The sequence below is a fragment of the Hippocampus guttulatus genome, chromosome 8 (genome assembly GCF_054856545.1).
Source record: "Hippocampus guttulatus isolate MCC_2025c chromosome 8, RoL_Hgut_1.0, whole genome shotgun sequence".
Lineage (NCBI taxonomy): Eukaryota > Metazoa > Chordata > Actinopteri > Syngnathiformes > Syngnathidae > Hippocampus > Hippocampus guttulatus.
In genome coordinates, this window is record NC_141268.1 from 13,552,617 (window position 1) to 13,566,634 (window position 14,018).

General features: G+C 41.4%; 1 protein-coding gene across 2 annotated transcripts; it reads left to right on the forward strand.

Moving 5' to 3' along the window:
* The first annotated feature begins 698 nt into the window (after positions 1 to 698).
* cdk4 (cyclin dependent kinase 4) lies at positions 699 to 13,887 on the forward strand. 2 transcript variants are annotated; one of them, XM_086118596.1, is made up of 8 exons: positions 699 to 975; positions 6,979 to 7,209; positions 7,299 to 7,434; positions 8,490 to 8,657; positions 9,581 to 9,690; positions 10,426 to 10,476; positions 10,556 to 10,691; positions 12,151 to 13,887. In XM_086118596.1, the coding sequence occupies exons 2-8, from the start codon at positions 6,992 to 6,994 to the stop codon at positions 12,244 to 12,246; spliced, it is 915 nt and encodes a 304-aa protein (XP_085974722.1). In that variant the 5' UTR covers positions 699 to 975; positions 6,979 to 6,991; the 3' UTR covers positions 12,247 to 13,887. The 2 variants fall into 2 exon arrangements, with proteins under 2 accessions (XP_085974722.1, XP_085974723.1); XM_086118597.1 differs by lacking the exon at positions 699 to 975 and adding an exon at positions 2,255 to 3,211.
* The last annotated feature ends 131 nt before the right edge of the window (positions 13,888 to 14,018 follow it).

Genomic DNA, 14,018 nt, shown 5'->3' on the forward strand with positions numbered 1-14,018 from the left:
CTGGGGGGCTGGAGCCTATCCCAGCTGACTTCGGGCAGTAGGCGGGGGACACCCTGAAGCGTTTGCCAGCCACTCACACCTAGGGACAATTTGGAGTGTTCAATCAGCCTGCCATGCATGTTTTTGGAATGTGGTAAGAAACCGGAGTACCCGGAGAAAACCCACGCAGGCTCGGGGAGAACATGCAAACTCCACACAGGGAGGCCGCAGCTGGAATTGAACCCGGTACCTCTGCACTGTGAGGTCGACGCGCTAACCACTGGAGCGCCGGGCTGCCATACTTTAAACAGAGATGTGAAAATGGCAGGCAAACCACAGGTAGTAAAATGCCCCCCTAGAAGTGGAATGGCCAGAGAATGATCAGGGGTGTTCATGGCCTAATAAACAAGCACTCTAATGTATTCATTCTCTGTGGTTAACATACTGTACAGTACTGTACTCCGTTAACACATGAGTACTCCGTAGGCTATACTTTATTAAACAAGTACTCTCTGTAAATACGTACGTAGTCTGCACCAATTTTCCACGCGGGGTCAGACAACATCCATATTTAAAATCTGTGAATAGTATTTTGATCTGAACTTGTTTCGTCACATAATTGGATGAGTAATCCAAACATTATATACAGCAGCATTCTCCACAGTACAGTATTCTAGTTCGTGGTGCATGCATGCCAAGGAGGACTGCGTATATGTAGCGCCGCCCCCGAACGGACTTTCTTGAAGCAACAGGAAGCGACAACCCCCGAAAAGTGTGGAGACTGGGAGGAAAAAGAAAGCGTGGGTGGAGGTCGAACTCGTATCGATTGATTGTCTTTTCTCGATCGCGCTCTCTGGGCAGGCTGCACAACGTTGTGGCCGTCGCTGAGCCCTTGTGTTGTCGTCGAGGGGAACTTCGACGTGGCACCGCATCGAAAAGCATGTCCGACTCGTAACGCTCCAAAGGAAGCTGGCCCGGTTCTGGAGAGAGACAAAGGTAAGTGAAACAGAAATGTATGACTTTTTCTTTTCGTGTGGGCGACCGTTTGGATCATGGACATAAGGCGTGTATTGTTAAGTCGTACATGTGCAAGTTTTTACAGGTCTCTTGCTTTTGGGGTGCGCCACGTAAGAGGAGATGGAGGTGTGGATGCAAACCCGTGGGTGCTCCTTGTTTTTGTTTTTTTTGGCTTTTGTTTTGTCGCTTTCGTGTTCACTTTTAATTAACAAAAGCGGAGCAGCACCACGTGTTCCCCCCCCCCCGTCCTGGCCTGGTTCTCTCTCTGCCTCCGCCCACCGGCCTCCTGTGTCCATCCGGATGGCTTAGATAACTAACAATGTTGCTGAAAAATAGACAGAAATTTAAATGTTTACCGTAAAACAGCACCACGGTAAACCCGGGCTATGTGGAAGGAATGAATGAGTGAGGTCAGTATTCAGGTGAATGAACTCTCTGTTAATAGACATCAGTGTGACATCAGTTGTTACTCATATTGATGTTATTAAACATGTACAATGAAACGTGACAAGCTGACTTGACGACTTTGGACTAAAATCACAACAGAAGGTCATATAATCATTTCTGACCTTGAGGGTTCAAAATTTAAATCTGTGTCAAGTTTGCTTTTTCTCCCCATGCTTTCATGGGTCCAGGTGCTCCATCTTTCTCCCACATTTTTCAAAAACATGCACGTCACCAACATTGAAGATTCAAACAATCCAAGTATCTCATTCTCCCAGTACTACTATCATGTAATACGGTAGCATAGTAGACCTAAGTGTTCATAAAAAAATGAGGCAGAGCCTTTATGCCGAAAAAAAGCATATTTAATATTACATGTATTGTAATCCACTGTAACATTATACAGTTTGAACATTTAAACTACAACTAAATACATGAAAAAAGTACTTAGAATTATAACATGAAAATGCATGCGCATAAGTTGAATTAAAATCATACCTAAATATATGTTTGAATATAAATAACTAGGCGGCACAGTAGGGCGGCCCGGTAGTCCAGTGGTTAGCACGTCGACGTCACAGTGCAGAGGTACCGGGTTCAATTCCAGCTCCGGCCTCCCTGTGTGGAATTTGCATGTTCTCCCCGGGCCTGCGTGGGTTTTCTCCGGGTACTCCAGTTTCCTCCCACATTCCAAAAACATGCATGGCAGGCTGATTGAACACGCTAGATTGTCCCTGGTTGTGGGTGTGGGTGTGGATGGTTGTTCGTCTCTGTGTGCCCTGCGATTGGTTGGCAACCAGTTCAGAGTGTCCCCCGCCTACTACACGTAGACAGCTGGGATAGGCTCCGGCACCCCCCCTCCCCTCCCGCGACCCTAGTGAGGATGAAGCGGTTCGGATAATGAATGAATGAATAGGCGGCACAGTGGACAAATGGTTAGCAAGCCGGCCTCGCATTCCAAAGGTGCAGGGTATGATTCTGACTACGGCCTTCCTGTGTGGGTTTTCTCCGGGTGCTCTGGTTTCCTCCCACATTCCAAAAGCATGCATGGCAGGTCAATTGAACACTCTAAATTGTCCCTAGGTGTGAGTGTGTGCGTGGATCGTTGTGGCAACCACTTCAGGGTGTCCCCCGCCTACTACCCGAAGACTGCTGGGATAGGCTCCAACACGCCCGCGACCCTCCAGAGCAGGTGTCAGGAACCTATGGCTCGCGAGCCATATATGGCTCTTTTGATGATTGCATCTGGCTCACAGATTTAAAAAAATATTCTCGTTTGTTCCATCGATCGATTTTTCACTGCATATTTCCTGTTTGGGTGGCAGTTGGTTCCAGGAGCCATTTTGATTGGATGATACGTTGCCGTCGCTGTGGAAACAGGTATACGCCCCCTTGTGAATCAATCCGCTCGGCCATTAGCTCAAAGCTAATCCTTAGCGAATAAGATGACGAGTTTGGTAGACTTCAGGACGAATGGACAGAAGGATTCGCCTTTGTGGGGAGAATGGGTTCTGCGGTGTGTCTGATTTGCAAAGACAAAGTACCATCGATGAAACGGTCGAATGCAGAGCGACACTTTGACACGCCCCATGCTACGTTCGCATCAAAACACTGTGCGAGAGACAGCCGACAGGAAGCGTGCAAGCTACTGAGCAGTGTGCAAGCAAGCCAGCAGTAACTTCGCCTATGGACCCGGCAAGATGATTTTCATTCCGATAGTTTTGCTGGATTTTTAGCAATCGTGAGGAACAGAAAACCATTCACATTAATGGTGAGTATTATCACGAAATTATTTAAAAAAATACATGCAGAGGCTTATTATCCTGACATTTTGTTGAAATCACTTTTAAAATACAGTATGTATATATATATATATATACAGGTATATATCTGGCTCTCGCTGAAATACATTTCCAAATATTTTGCTTTTATGGCTCTCTTAGTCAAAAAGGTTCCCGACCCCTGCTCCAGAGGATAAGCGGATTAGAAAATATATGTTTACATGGAAACAACTATAAAATATTAAATGCAACTGCGCTGTACTTACTGGGTGAATACAACTAAAATGCATTTTATATACTGTAGATAGTTTGACAAAGTCTAAATCATGGCAACATTACGAACAGTATGAACATTTGATTTCGTGTTTCAGAAGAATTCACTGAATCAAATATATCGAACTAAATTGTCAATGTGACTGGTTCTTTGTCAGTGTGGCAAGTATACAGATCACCCACGACCTGATTGGTTGACACAAGGGACCGAGCTGATGATGACGGTTGGAAACATAAACCGAGCAAGACAAGACATGAAAAAAGGGAAACCATGAAACACAGCGCAAGCCAATCCAAACAAAGTCAAAACAACATACTGTAGATCATGACAGTCTAGGATCAGCTCAACTGGTTTTCTAGTTGAAAAATCCCTATGGAATGGATGAGTGTTTGAAGAGTAGAAAGAACTGGTTCACCCTTCCCATTTTCACACAATGTTGACACCTCATTCATTTACCATGATAACGCCCAGCAGAAGAATAAGGAAGTGCACATTTTTGTGCATACTGAGCCTTCAATATCATGCCGCTGCATCAAAAATGTTCACTGGGTGAATATTGACAAACAAGCGTAAAGCTAAAGACTCTTGTGTGATAAAACACAGCTAACGTGATCGAAGTGTGGTTTCGACAGTCCAACTATGGTAATTGTAAGGATAGCCTTGCACTAAAAAAAATAAACGTTCACGATGGTAAATTTGTTTGCTTCATTTGGAAACGAACCGTGCAGTAAAGTCTTAACTTGACCAACTCCTTAAATCGATGGTATTGTAGACTTCTAACATGTTTTAACAAGGACATAATGATTAACTGATTGTTAGGAATTCTGTAGATGTGTGGAGTTAATTGTTGATTTATTATTGCACTGTGAAGCAATGCAGGAGGGAAAAAATTGGCAGTACCTTGCCGGGGCACTGTTGATCGGAGACGCACAAGGCACCATCTGTATTTGTTTTACTAATTTCAGTATATTTTTTTTTATGGCTTATACAAATCAGTGATTCCCAACCAAGCTGCTGTGGCCCACTCGTGTGCCACGAGGGTTCATCAGAGGTGCCACGGGATATGATTGAATTTCACTTCATTTGTTTGAAAAATATACACATATATCTTTCTTTATTTATCCATGCCATTGAGGTGTATCGTCTATAGGAGTGTCCCAATGCAATTTTTTTTACGACACTGACATTGCAGCCTAGAATACTGTACAAGACCAATACCCGAAACGATATCAGCAGGAATGATACATGCTTTTGTTTTTTAAGAATGTAATATTTGAATAGACTTGATCAAGTGTTACTATTCACACAAGGAACAATATTCCGCAAGACTAGGAATGAGAAACTATGACCCTTTTAATCCAAACATATGGGTTACAAAATTCTTCCCCAAACACAAACATGTACTGCACTTGAGTTAAATACAAATACAAAATAAATCAAATGACCCTGAGACATTTCCCTAATAAACTAAATTAAAACAAATTATACTCATTGAAGAGTATATGATTGCTAATATTGGAGATATTGGAGGTAGACTGTTATAATCCGTATCTGATCGGGACCCCCTTATAGAGTCAGACTAATTGAATGCTCTTTTAATAGATAGTAGAAGGTGCAATAAATGTTTATATTAGCTTTGCGTTCAATTAAACAGGCCCAGATTTCGTCCTGAGTTGGTTAAATTGTGAGTGAATGGACATCATCATGATTTCGGTATTCATACTTTTTGTAACATTTTTGTTACGTGGCATGCTGTGACATTTTCTAATATAAAACAGCTTTGGCTCGGTAAAGCTTGGGAAACAGCGCCGTAGATAATTACCAGTGTAGTTTAATAAGGAAATGTCATAGTTAAACACTAATACATTCAATGACATGAGGTTAGCTTCAGACAATGACTCATCTTTCTTAGCATATGGTCACATGCGCTGTTCGTCTTGTTCACAGTAATCTATTTTGGCTTTTATGAATAACTTGATGAAAATGGCCTGGCATTGTAGATACATATTTAGACGACACATTATTTATTCCCACCTATACAATATGTGCTAAATATTTGTAATTGTGCACCTTTTGTTACAAAGTTGGCTATAATTTAAGACTGCATTATTCCTGGATGAGGCTGTTTTTGAATTGATCCTAATGTTGTAAAATGTCATCTGATGATCGCAAATGACAGCAAAAGGACATTTGTTGTCTTATACAGCAGTCATGTGTTTAACCAACTTCTGCTCCGGACTTATGAAGCAACCTCACAAAAGTGAAGTTACATTCCGACATGCTGTGAACAACAAGCTGGACGGCCATTTAAGAGTGTTCAGATTTTGGATGGCAATGAGAGAGACACACTACAAAAGGCACTCGATTCATTGCCCAAAGTGTTTGGCTTTTCAAGCGGTTCTCTTTGTTTTCCGTTGCACTTCAATTACTCTGCCCTGCAGAAACAATCCAAGCTGCGGCGCATTTCTCCCCCTTGAACAAGCTCTGACCCAGCAGGGCTTGGAGGCACCATCAAAGTCACACACACACACACACACACACACACACACACACACACACACACACACACACACACACACACACACACACACACACACACACTCACACACACACCTCTCTACAGCGTTAGTTAATCCAAAAAGAGGCCTCACAGGTAATAATTGATCGACTGAACAGCCCCTACTGTACTAAAACATCATGAGAAGGAATGCAGAAAAGCAGAAACATTTGGCATTTCAATGGTGATAAAAATCGGTGAATCAGTTAGCTGCGTCATCTCGCGAGTCATCATGAGAGGGCAGGAGTTTTTGTGTACATAGTTGCAGGTGGTTTACACCAATGGTCCCTTACCTTTTTTATGCTCCAGATGTGGGTTTGGGCTGAGATGGGGATAGCCTACAGACATTCTTCGCACACACAACATTAAACAAACATTAATATATGCTCTGCTCCAATACACAAGCAAACGTTCATCGACCAGCGGACCAGTCCAGGGTGAACCGTGCCTCTGGCCCAAAGTCAGCTTGGATTGGTTCCAGCTCACCTTTGACCCTAATGACCGTAAGCGCTATCCATAGAGGACTGGATTCAAAACCCAAGTGAAAATTTGCTACATGGTGGTGGAGAAGGACACGGGATGTCCCAGAGGTGCTCTCCTGAAATGAGATTCTGGGGAACAGATGGGCCAGCCAATAGCTTCAATGCCTTCATCATACAGCTGGTACACTTCAGCCACATGAGACAGAAGGAACCCAGGGCCCTTTGCGCCTGACAGTGGGTCTCATTCCTTCAGAAGTAGGCTGCAGAGAGAAGCAAAATGGCAAGGAAAATGAATTCCCTTACAGTAGTTATCTTCGCAGATGATGAAGAGCGAACCAGAATCTAAAAATGGACACTTGTTTAAGCCTCAGCTCTGTGCTTTCTGGTTGCTCGTAAATTCTTCTTGTAAAATAAGGTGATGCGATTTGTATTTCTCTCTCTCAGTGCGCAACCGGTCATGGCCCACGGCACCAGCCTCCAGTATGAGCGAGTGGCAGAGATAGGCGGCGGCGCTTACGGGACAGTCTATAAGGCCCGTGATACGGAGAGTGGTCGGTTTGTGGCTCTCAAAAGCGTACGGGTCCAGACAGACCATAATGGCCTGCCCATCTCCACGGTCAGAGAGGTTGCTCTGTTAAAGCGACTGGAGCAGTTTGACCACCCCAATGTGGTGAGGTAAGATAGTGGTGTGCACTCAGCCTCTTGTGTGCGGGTTCTTGAGAACACACCCTCAAACATTGTCGCCGTTCCCGTCTCCATTCCAGGCTTATGGACGTGTGTGCCACCCAGAGGACAGACCAGGAGACTAAAGTAACCTTAGTCTTTGAACACGTGGAGCAAGATCTTAAAACGTACTTGGAGAAAGCGCCAGCTCCAGGGTTGGCCCCTGAACGCATCAAAGTGAGCACTTTCTTTGAAACCTCAGTGTTAGTTGTTTCTTCTTGTTGTTGCAATTTGTAATAACGTACAACTGCACAATTTACAACGGTTTTGGTGCCAATGCTGTACTCGTAAAAAGGCTCCGCATACCGCAATACCCGTTGCCAGTCTATAATATTCGAAACCATTTTGTCCTCCCTGAGCGCGTGATGTGTAGTTTGAGAGATAGCGAACAACTCTTCAAAAAGAGACGTAGAATTGTTTCAAACTGTTGATCGGCATTCCCAGTTGACGTTTACGGCAAAACGAACACAAAATAAAGAGAACTGCATGTTTTATGTGGAAGCCAACACGGCTTGGTCTTACTAATGTCTGCTAGGCTAATGCTAGCACATGCGAAGCACTGACAGGCTAATGAGTAGCAGTCATGTTGCAATATAAAGCTAAAGCTAACGAATATTCAAACGCAAATAGTGCAACAACATTCGCAGAAAAATGACAAGAAATATAACAAATTCTTCATTTTCTGTGAAGTTCATCATCTCTTCCATCTTTTCACTGACTCTACTTGCGTTATCTCACCCCAAAAGAAGCAGTACATGTCTGCCGGACAAGTACAATAAGATTATTCCAATGTGTTATATTTTTGTAAAACACATTTCATGAGCTGTGTTACTTATGCCATGTTTAGTCAAATGTTTTTCAACAATATTTGATGAAAATAAAGCCCATTTGTTTCAAAATAATCACAATGTATTGACATTATGAAGTATCGGTACTCTGTATTGGCGAGTCCTCTTATGGAAGTACTTGTACTCGGTCTGGGAAAAAAAATGGTATCAGTGCATCCCAAGTTATTACCTTGAACTGCATCTCCCATATTTTTTGCTGGTTCAGCCATTGACCCTTCTGTTACCACCTGCGTTCTAAAATACTTATCATATTCTACAAATAATACCAGCGTGTGCATTTTTGTATTAAAAGTCAGAGCTGTTGTTTTGGATCTCATTAGTTTCTGCGGGTACTCCTACAACTTTGTAGTTTTGGATGACATGTATCTTCTTGTTTTTATGCAGGACTTGATGAAACAGCTGCTGTGCGGTCTGGCATTCTTGCACTCAAACCGTGTGATGCACAGAGACCTGAAACCAGAGAATATTTTGGTAACCAGCCAGGGTCAGGTGAAGCTGGCTGATTTCGGACTAGCGCGCATGTACAGCTGCCACATGGCCCTCACTCCCGTGGTAAGAACCAGCTGACTTGGTTATATTTATCACCGTTATGAGCTGGATATTGACAGCTTTTGACAAAATATACAAATTCTGATGCTCTATCTAAAAAGGTTATTAAATCGTGTGCCATAGCGTCTATGAGTAAATGATCTGCGTTGTTGCTGAGAATGCAAGCTAAAGCCTAATTTCATTTTTTGTTTTCATCCATGGGCAAGAACTCACAGGAACTTGGTGGATTTTATTTAAAATGGCTGTCACTGAGGTCATTCTGTCCATGTTCATTTTCCTCCAAAAATGCTACTTAATTGTGTGCTAACTCAATTTTTTAATTTTTTTTTAGTAATGTTAAAGTTGAATGCAGAAATGAATAGAAAAAAAGCCATGTCTTTCCGATGAACACTGGTCTCAATCAAGGTTTATTTTCAATGATACAGTATAGAAGGTAGTACAGCATTATCACACTCAGCATTTTTCCTGATTCGCTACTGCAGTAAGTGAGCCATCTCCCATTTCTGAGTCTGCTGTGCTCATGAAACCAAGTTTCACGTCCTGCAAAAGCAGGAAGTAAGGTTCAAAGAATTGGAGAAAAAACATACAACTAGTGGCGCCAACTTGGCTGCCCGTGCATCTGCTTGCTAGTCTACGTGATTGTTATATATCTTCCATGGGACGTTGGGACAACTTCCGTAAAACAAAACCCCCCCAAAATTATAATCATTGCCATATAAAGAGCCAAGATATAAATTCCCAGTTTTTACTGCAGCCATACAACTTGAAATCAGTCTCCTGCAAAATAACAAAATAGAGTTTGGCCGCAGCGGTTCTCTGTAGAATGTCATCTGAACATTTCCAAGCTGCTCAAAGTTTTAATTTCAACAAACAAGTCTTGATTTTGGTCGCTCATTCATCCTGGTTGCCGCATGCGTCTGTCTAAGGTGGTGACACTGTGGTATCGGCCTCCTGAGGTTTTGCTGCAGTCGAGCTACGCCACACCTGTAGACATCTGGAGCTCCGGCTGCATCTTTGCGGAAATGTTCAAACGCAAGTGAGTCAACGGGTTTGCTAATCGGATTCAAAGACACCGGTTGTGACGTCGATATAATGCGAGTCCCTGCGTTGGGAGGATTCAAATTTGATTTTGATGCATATGTAGAAAGTGGAAGGTTTACTCTGGAAAGTTGTTTGTCATGATATACTGTAAATGCACCACATGCGGCAATTGTTTTGCCCCTCTCGTGAACCTAAAGGTCATCAAAATATTAGGAACAGCCCATGACACATACAGTGTGTATGTCCATGTCTTTCAAAATTGAAGGCTGACGTTTTACAGCAGTCGGACTGCAAAAGTACCTAATATGCAATGTAAAAAAAATCTTTTCAATTATCTGCCGACTGCTGTCAGGCTCTTGAATCGACGCACGTGAAAACCTGGGCTCACCCCCACTCACCTATTTTAAATAGCACAGCCGCCTTATGCAACATATACTGTATGCAGTTGCATATATGCTTATATTTTATATTTTTATATTTCATTCTGTACTGTGTACATTTCATTTTTAAATTGATTTTTGCGCATGCGTATATTTTTTGTTTTTCTACTTTCTTCCTTTCAAAATGTTGCTGCTATAAATTGCGAATTTCTCCATTGTGAGACAAATAAAGGTTTTCTTATCTTATCTGAACGTATCAAATTATTACTTTAGTATCGGATGTTACGTTCACAATCTGAAAGTCAAGGAAACAATTAACATTGTAATCCTTGAACTGTTCTTCCTGTCAGACCCTTGTTCTGTGGAGAATCCGAAGTGGACCAACTCGGGAAAATCTTTGAGTGAGTCACACATTCATGCAGAGTTACTTCAGTGTGAGATGTGATTCCTATTTCACTGAAATTGAATGTGTCATTGCAGAGTGATTGGCCTGCCACCAGAGGATGAGTGGCCAACTGGTGTTACAATTTCAAGAAAACACTTCCCCCCTTTCTCGGCTCGCCCAATAACTGACTCTGTTCCAGAGATAAATGAGCAGGGAGCGCAACTGCTGCTGGTAAGATGTCAGTGATGTGGATGTGAAGTGACAGCTGATCAGCATGTTAACCGAAATGCAACCTGAGACTTCCTGCTGACTCAGGAAACCTCAAAAAATTGCCAGGATTGCAGCATGTTAGCGTAGAACTGTGATCAATCTAAATCAATCAAAGCATTTCCAAAATGGCCCTTCAAATGTGAGAACTCGACATCATAACCATATAAAGAATACAATCATTCTTGAGCAGATCTGCATTAAAAGTTCCGCTTTTAAGGAAGAAAGTTTGAGAACATGCTGAGCCTTGTTTGTAAACTTAAAGTTTATATCCCTGACCAGATACACGTTATGCTAATCTAGCAATTATGTTAGCCGGTATTTGTTGCTCTTTTTATTTAAGTCACCAGTATTTCTCAAAATTACTGTATATTGGGTGCTTAAAATTCTAAAATGCTTGAATTTTAATCCTCACATCTTCGTGATGAACCTCTTCTTCGTTGAATCCTCCTCACCATCAAAAATGCTCAAACCATTTGTTGTCACGGTAAAAAAAAAATCATTTCTGAGTTCAGTGAATTCATGAGTTTGCCAGGCAGCCATCTTCCCAAATCAAGTGTACATGCGCAGTAAAATGATGCTAACAGCTTTTAATCCTGTACATTTTAATAATTCGTTTTGATGAGACGTTTGTGGGCATCTGGAAATGGCCTGGCCTCAGGCAAAAAATAGATAAATAATGCCACTCTGCTGTAACAAGTACACATTTAAATTTTTTCCCCCAACCCAAGTATGATTTTATTTTAAAATAAAATGTACGTCAACTTCTATTAATCACAATTTTTTATTTGGATTCTCTTTGCGCTTGTGTGCAAACGTTTCAGGATACTTTCAGGGTAAAAGCAAACCTGCAAAACGTGCCAACTACTGCAATAGCGAGATGGAATTTATTCAGTCAGAACAAATTTTCAATCAATGTATTATTCATAGAATTTATTGTTGTTAATAATATATAAACAACAAGCATACACCTTTACCCTCCTTCAGCTATTCCATTACAAAGCAAAATGCTACTCGGCCATAAGCCAAGTACTTTCTCAAAGCTCTACAGTGCTGGCAAAACTCAAATTTATTATTATTATTATAATTTTTTTGTCCATTAAAACTTCTGCATATGTATGGGTATATATGATGCCATAAAAAGTTGTACAAAACAACAACCGTGATCGCAAAACTTGACCCTGATTAATCTTTTATCCAAGAACTTCTCCAAATCTCTTTCGGTTGCCTGGCAACTGGCTTCATCCAGGATGAGGGTAAAACATCCCGTAAAATGGCAGCTATCAATGTTTGCAAAGCGGATTCTCAAATTGTGTGTTTGAGAGCAAATGGTCAGCTTGTTTTCAGGCTGCCTTTCAAGATGGTTAAATGGCACTTCACAATTGGACTTTTCTAATATCCCACTCTTCTGTCTTTCTTCCAGGAAATGTTAACCTTTGACCCCTGTGATCGAATATCCGCCTTGAATGCACTAGATCATCCATATTTTCGCAATGAGGAGATATTGACTGAGACATAAAGCTGAGCTGCTGCTGCAAAAAAAAACAACAAAAAAAAAACAGCAACAAGAGAGGTAACAGCCCAGCTTTGCCCACAAGATTTCACACTCAAGGAGTCCCTCCTGTGCCCTGCGATCTTTTTTTTTTTTTTTTTTTTAATTACCGTACTCCAGTGTTGAAAACAATTGAAAAAAGGAATCACATTGAAACGGAGCAAACTTATGGATCACCGCCATGCTTTTCCAAAATGTAAATGTCACACTTATTGATGTTAGAATAGCATGACTTTTCTTCGTTGTTTGTGCTCCATTTGTCCCTCAGCATTTAGTTACAGGCTCCACAAAGTGACAGAATTGACATTTTGGTTGTGAGCAACTCTTGAGTCAATTGAAAATACACACCATAACATCAATGACCCTCAAAGTCATTTCGGAAAAATCTTTGTCCTTATTGAATGACTGAAGAGGTGGATTTCAGATTCCATTGTTGTGTGTGTGTGTGTGTGTGTGTGTGTGTGTGTGTGTGTGTGTGTGTGCGTGTGTGTGTGCGTGTGCGTGTGCGTGTGTGTGTGTGTGTATATGTACACGCGTGTGTGTCTGTGTAAAAACCCTCTGGATTCAGCCTGCACTGCAACCACAAAGGAATAAAAACACCTTTAATCACCAAACAACTCAATGACTTAAAGGTTCATTTTGTGTCACTGTTCAATTCTGTCTGAACTTTTGCTGGGTTCTTTTGCCTTGACTGCTCGCTGTATGATGAATTACCAGCCAGAGGACTGCGAGTTAAAGCCTAATAGGTTTAATACCAAAAGAGATGAATTCCAAAAAGCTCGAATACACAACCTTGTCGTCTTATCGGCCATGCAGATGCGGAAGAAAAGTCTAATGTGTCCAAAATGAATCCCTGTTCATGTACCGTTAAAAGTCAAAGCCCATACACGGGTGTGAGATGACATAGCCTCAACAAATGTCAGTATGTGTACCAAACATTGTTTAACTGGTCTAAGTGTGCAATAGAATCGGAAATGCAAGGCCTTGGCAAGCGAAAAGGTCACAGCAATAAACAAATCAACTCAAGTCTCGTGATTTAATTAGGTGTCACAGGTTGAAATCTAGCACCACAAATAGTGTCAGCGCTAAAAACTGATCCCAGACAAATCCTTCACAGATAAGGTGCCTGCTAACCGTTTCACACATTTGTGTAGTTGTGATGTTCCAAATCGACACCATCTTAAAATGATGGCCTCCACTCACACTTTAACAAATTTATTATTTGTGCTTCAAACAGATAAAAAAAAACACAGTTTGAGACATATATTTTTAGTTTACCCCCCGCCCCCTATGGTTTAAACAATTAAATGTATTATAAAACGATTATATATATATATATATATGTATGTGTATATATATATATATATATATATATATATATATATAATACTTACAACTTATTTGAAACACTATTTTTTTCAACACATAGCAAATGTATAATAACACAGAAACACACATTGTAAGAAGAGTCCGGGATTGGCACGGTAGCATGTGACGTTTGAGAATTTGCGAGTGAGTGAATGAGAGCTGTGGTCAACAGCAGCTTCACCATAAGTGTACCAACTGTGTTGTATTGTTCTCCTGGCATTCAATAAAGTGAGAAAAGTGCATCGTCTACCGGGACTCTCTTTTGCGTCATGCAAGGTAGGTTATTATTAAGTTAAGCTTGCTGTTAAAACAACACGGTCACACATGCATGTTAGTCATCAGTACATTTGAAAATTCCTGGATGATATCGT

What these genes read in the sequence shown, in the direction of transcription:
- cdk4 (XM_086118596.1), top strand. Translation starts at nt 6,992, where the DNA reads ATGGCCCACGGCACCAGCCTCCAGTATGAGCGAGTGGCAGAGATAGGC. An exon ending in GCGGAAATGTTCAAACGCAA is followed by an intron (nt 9,691 to 10,425) that starts GTGAGTCAACGG and finishes TCTTCCTGTCAG; the next exon opens with ACCCTTGTTCTGTGGAGAAT. An exon ending in CAACTCGGGAAAATCTTTGA is followed by an intron (nt 10,477 to 10,555) that starts GTGAGTCACACA and finishes GTGTCATTGCAG; the next exon opens with AGTGATTGGCCTGCCACCAG.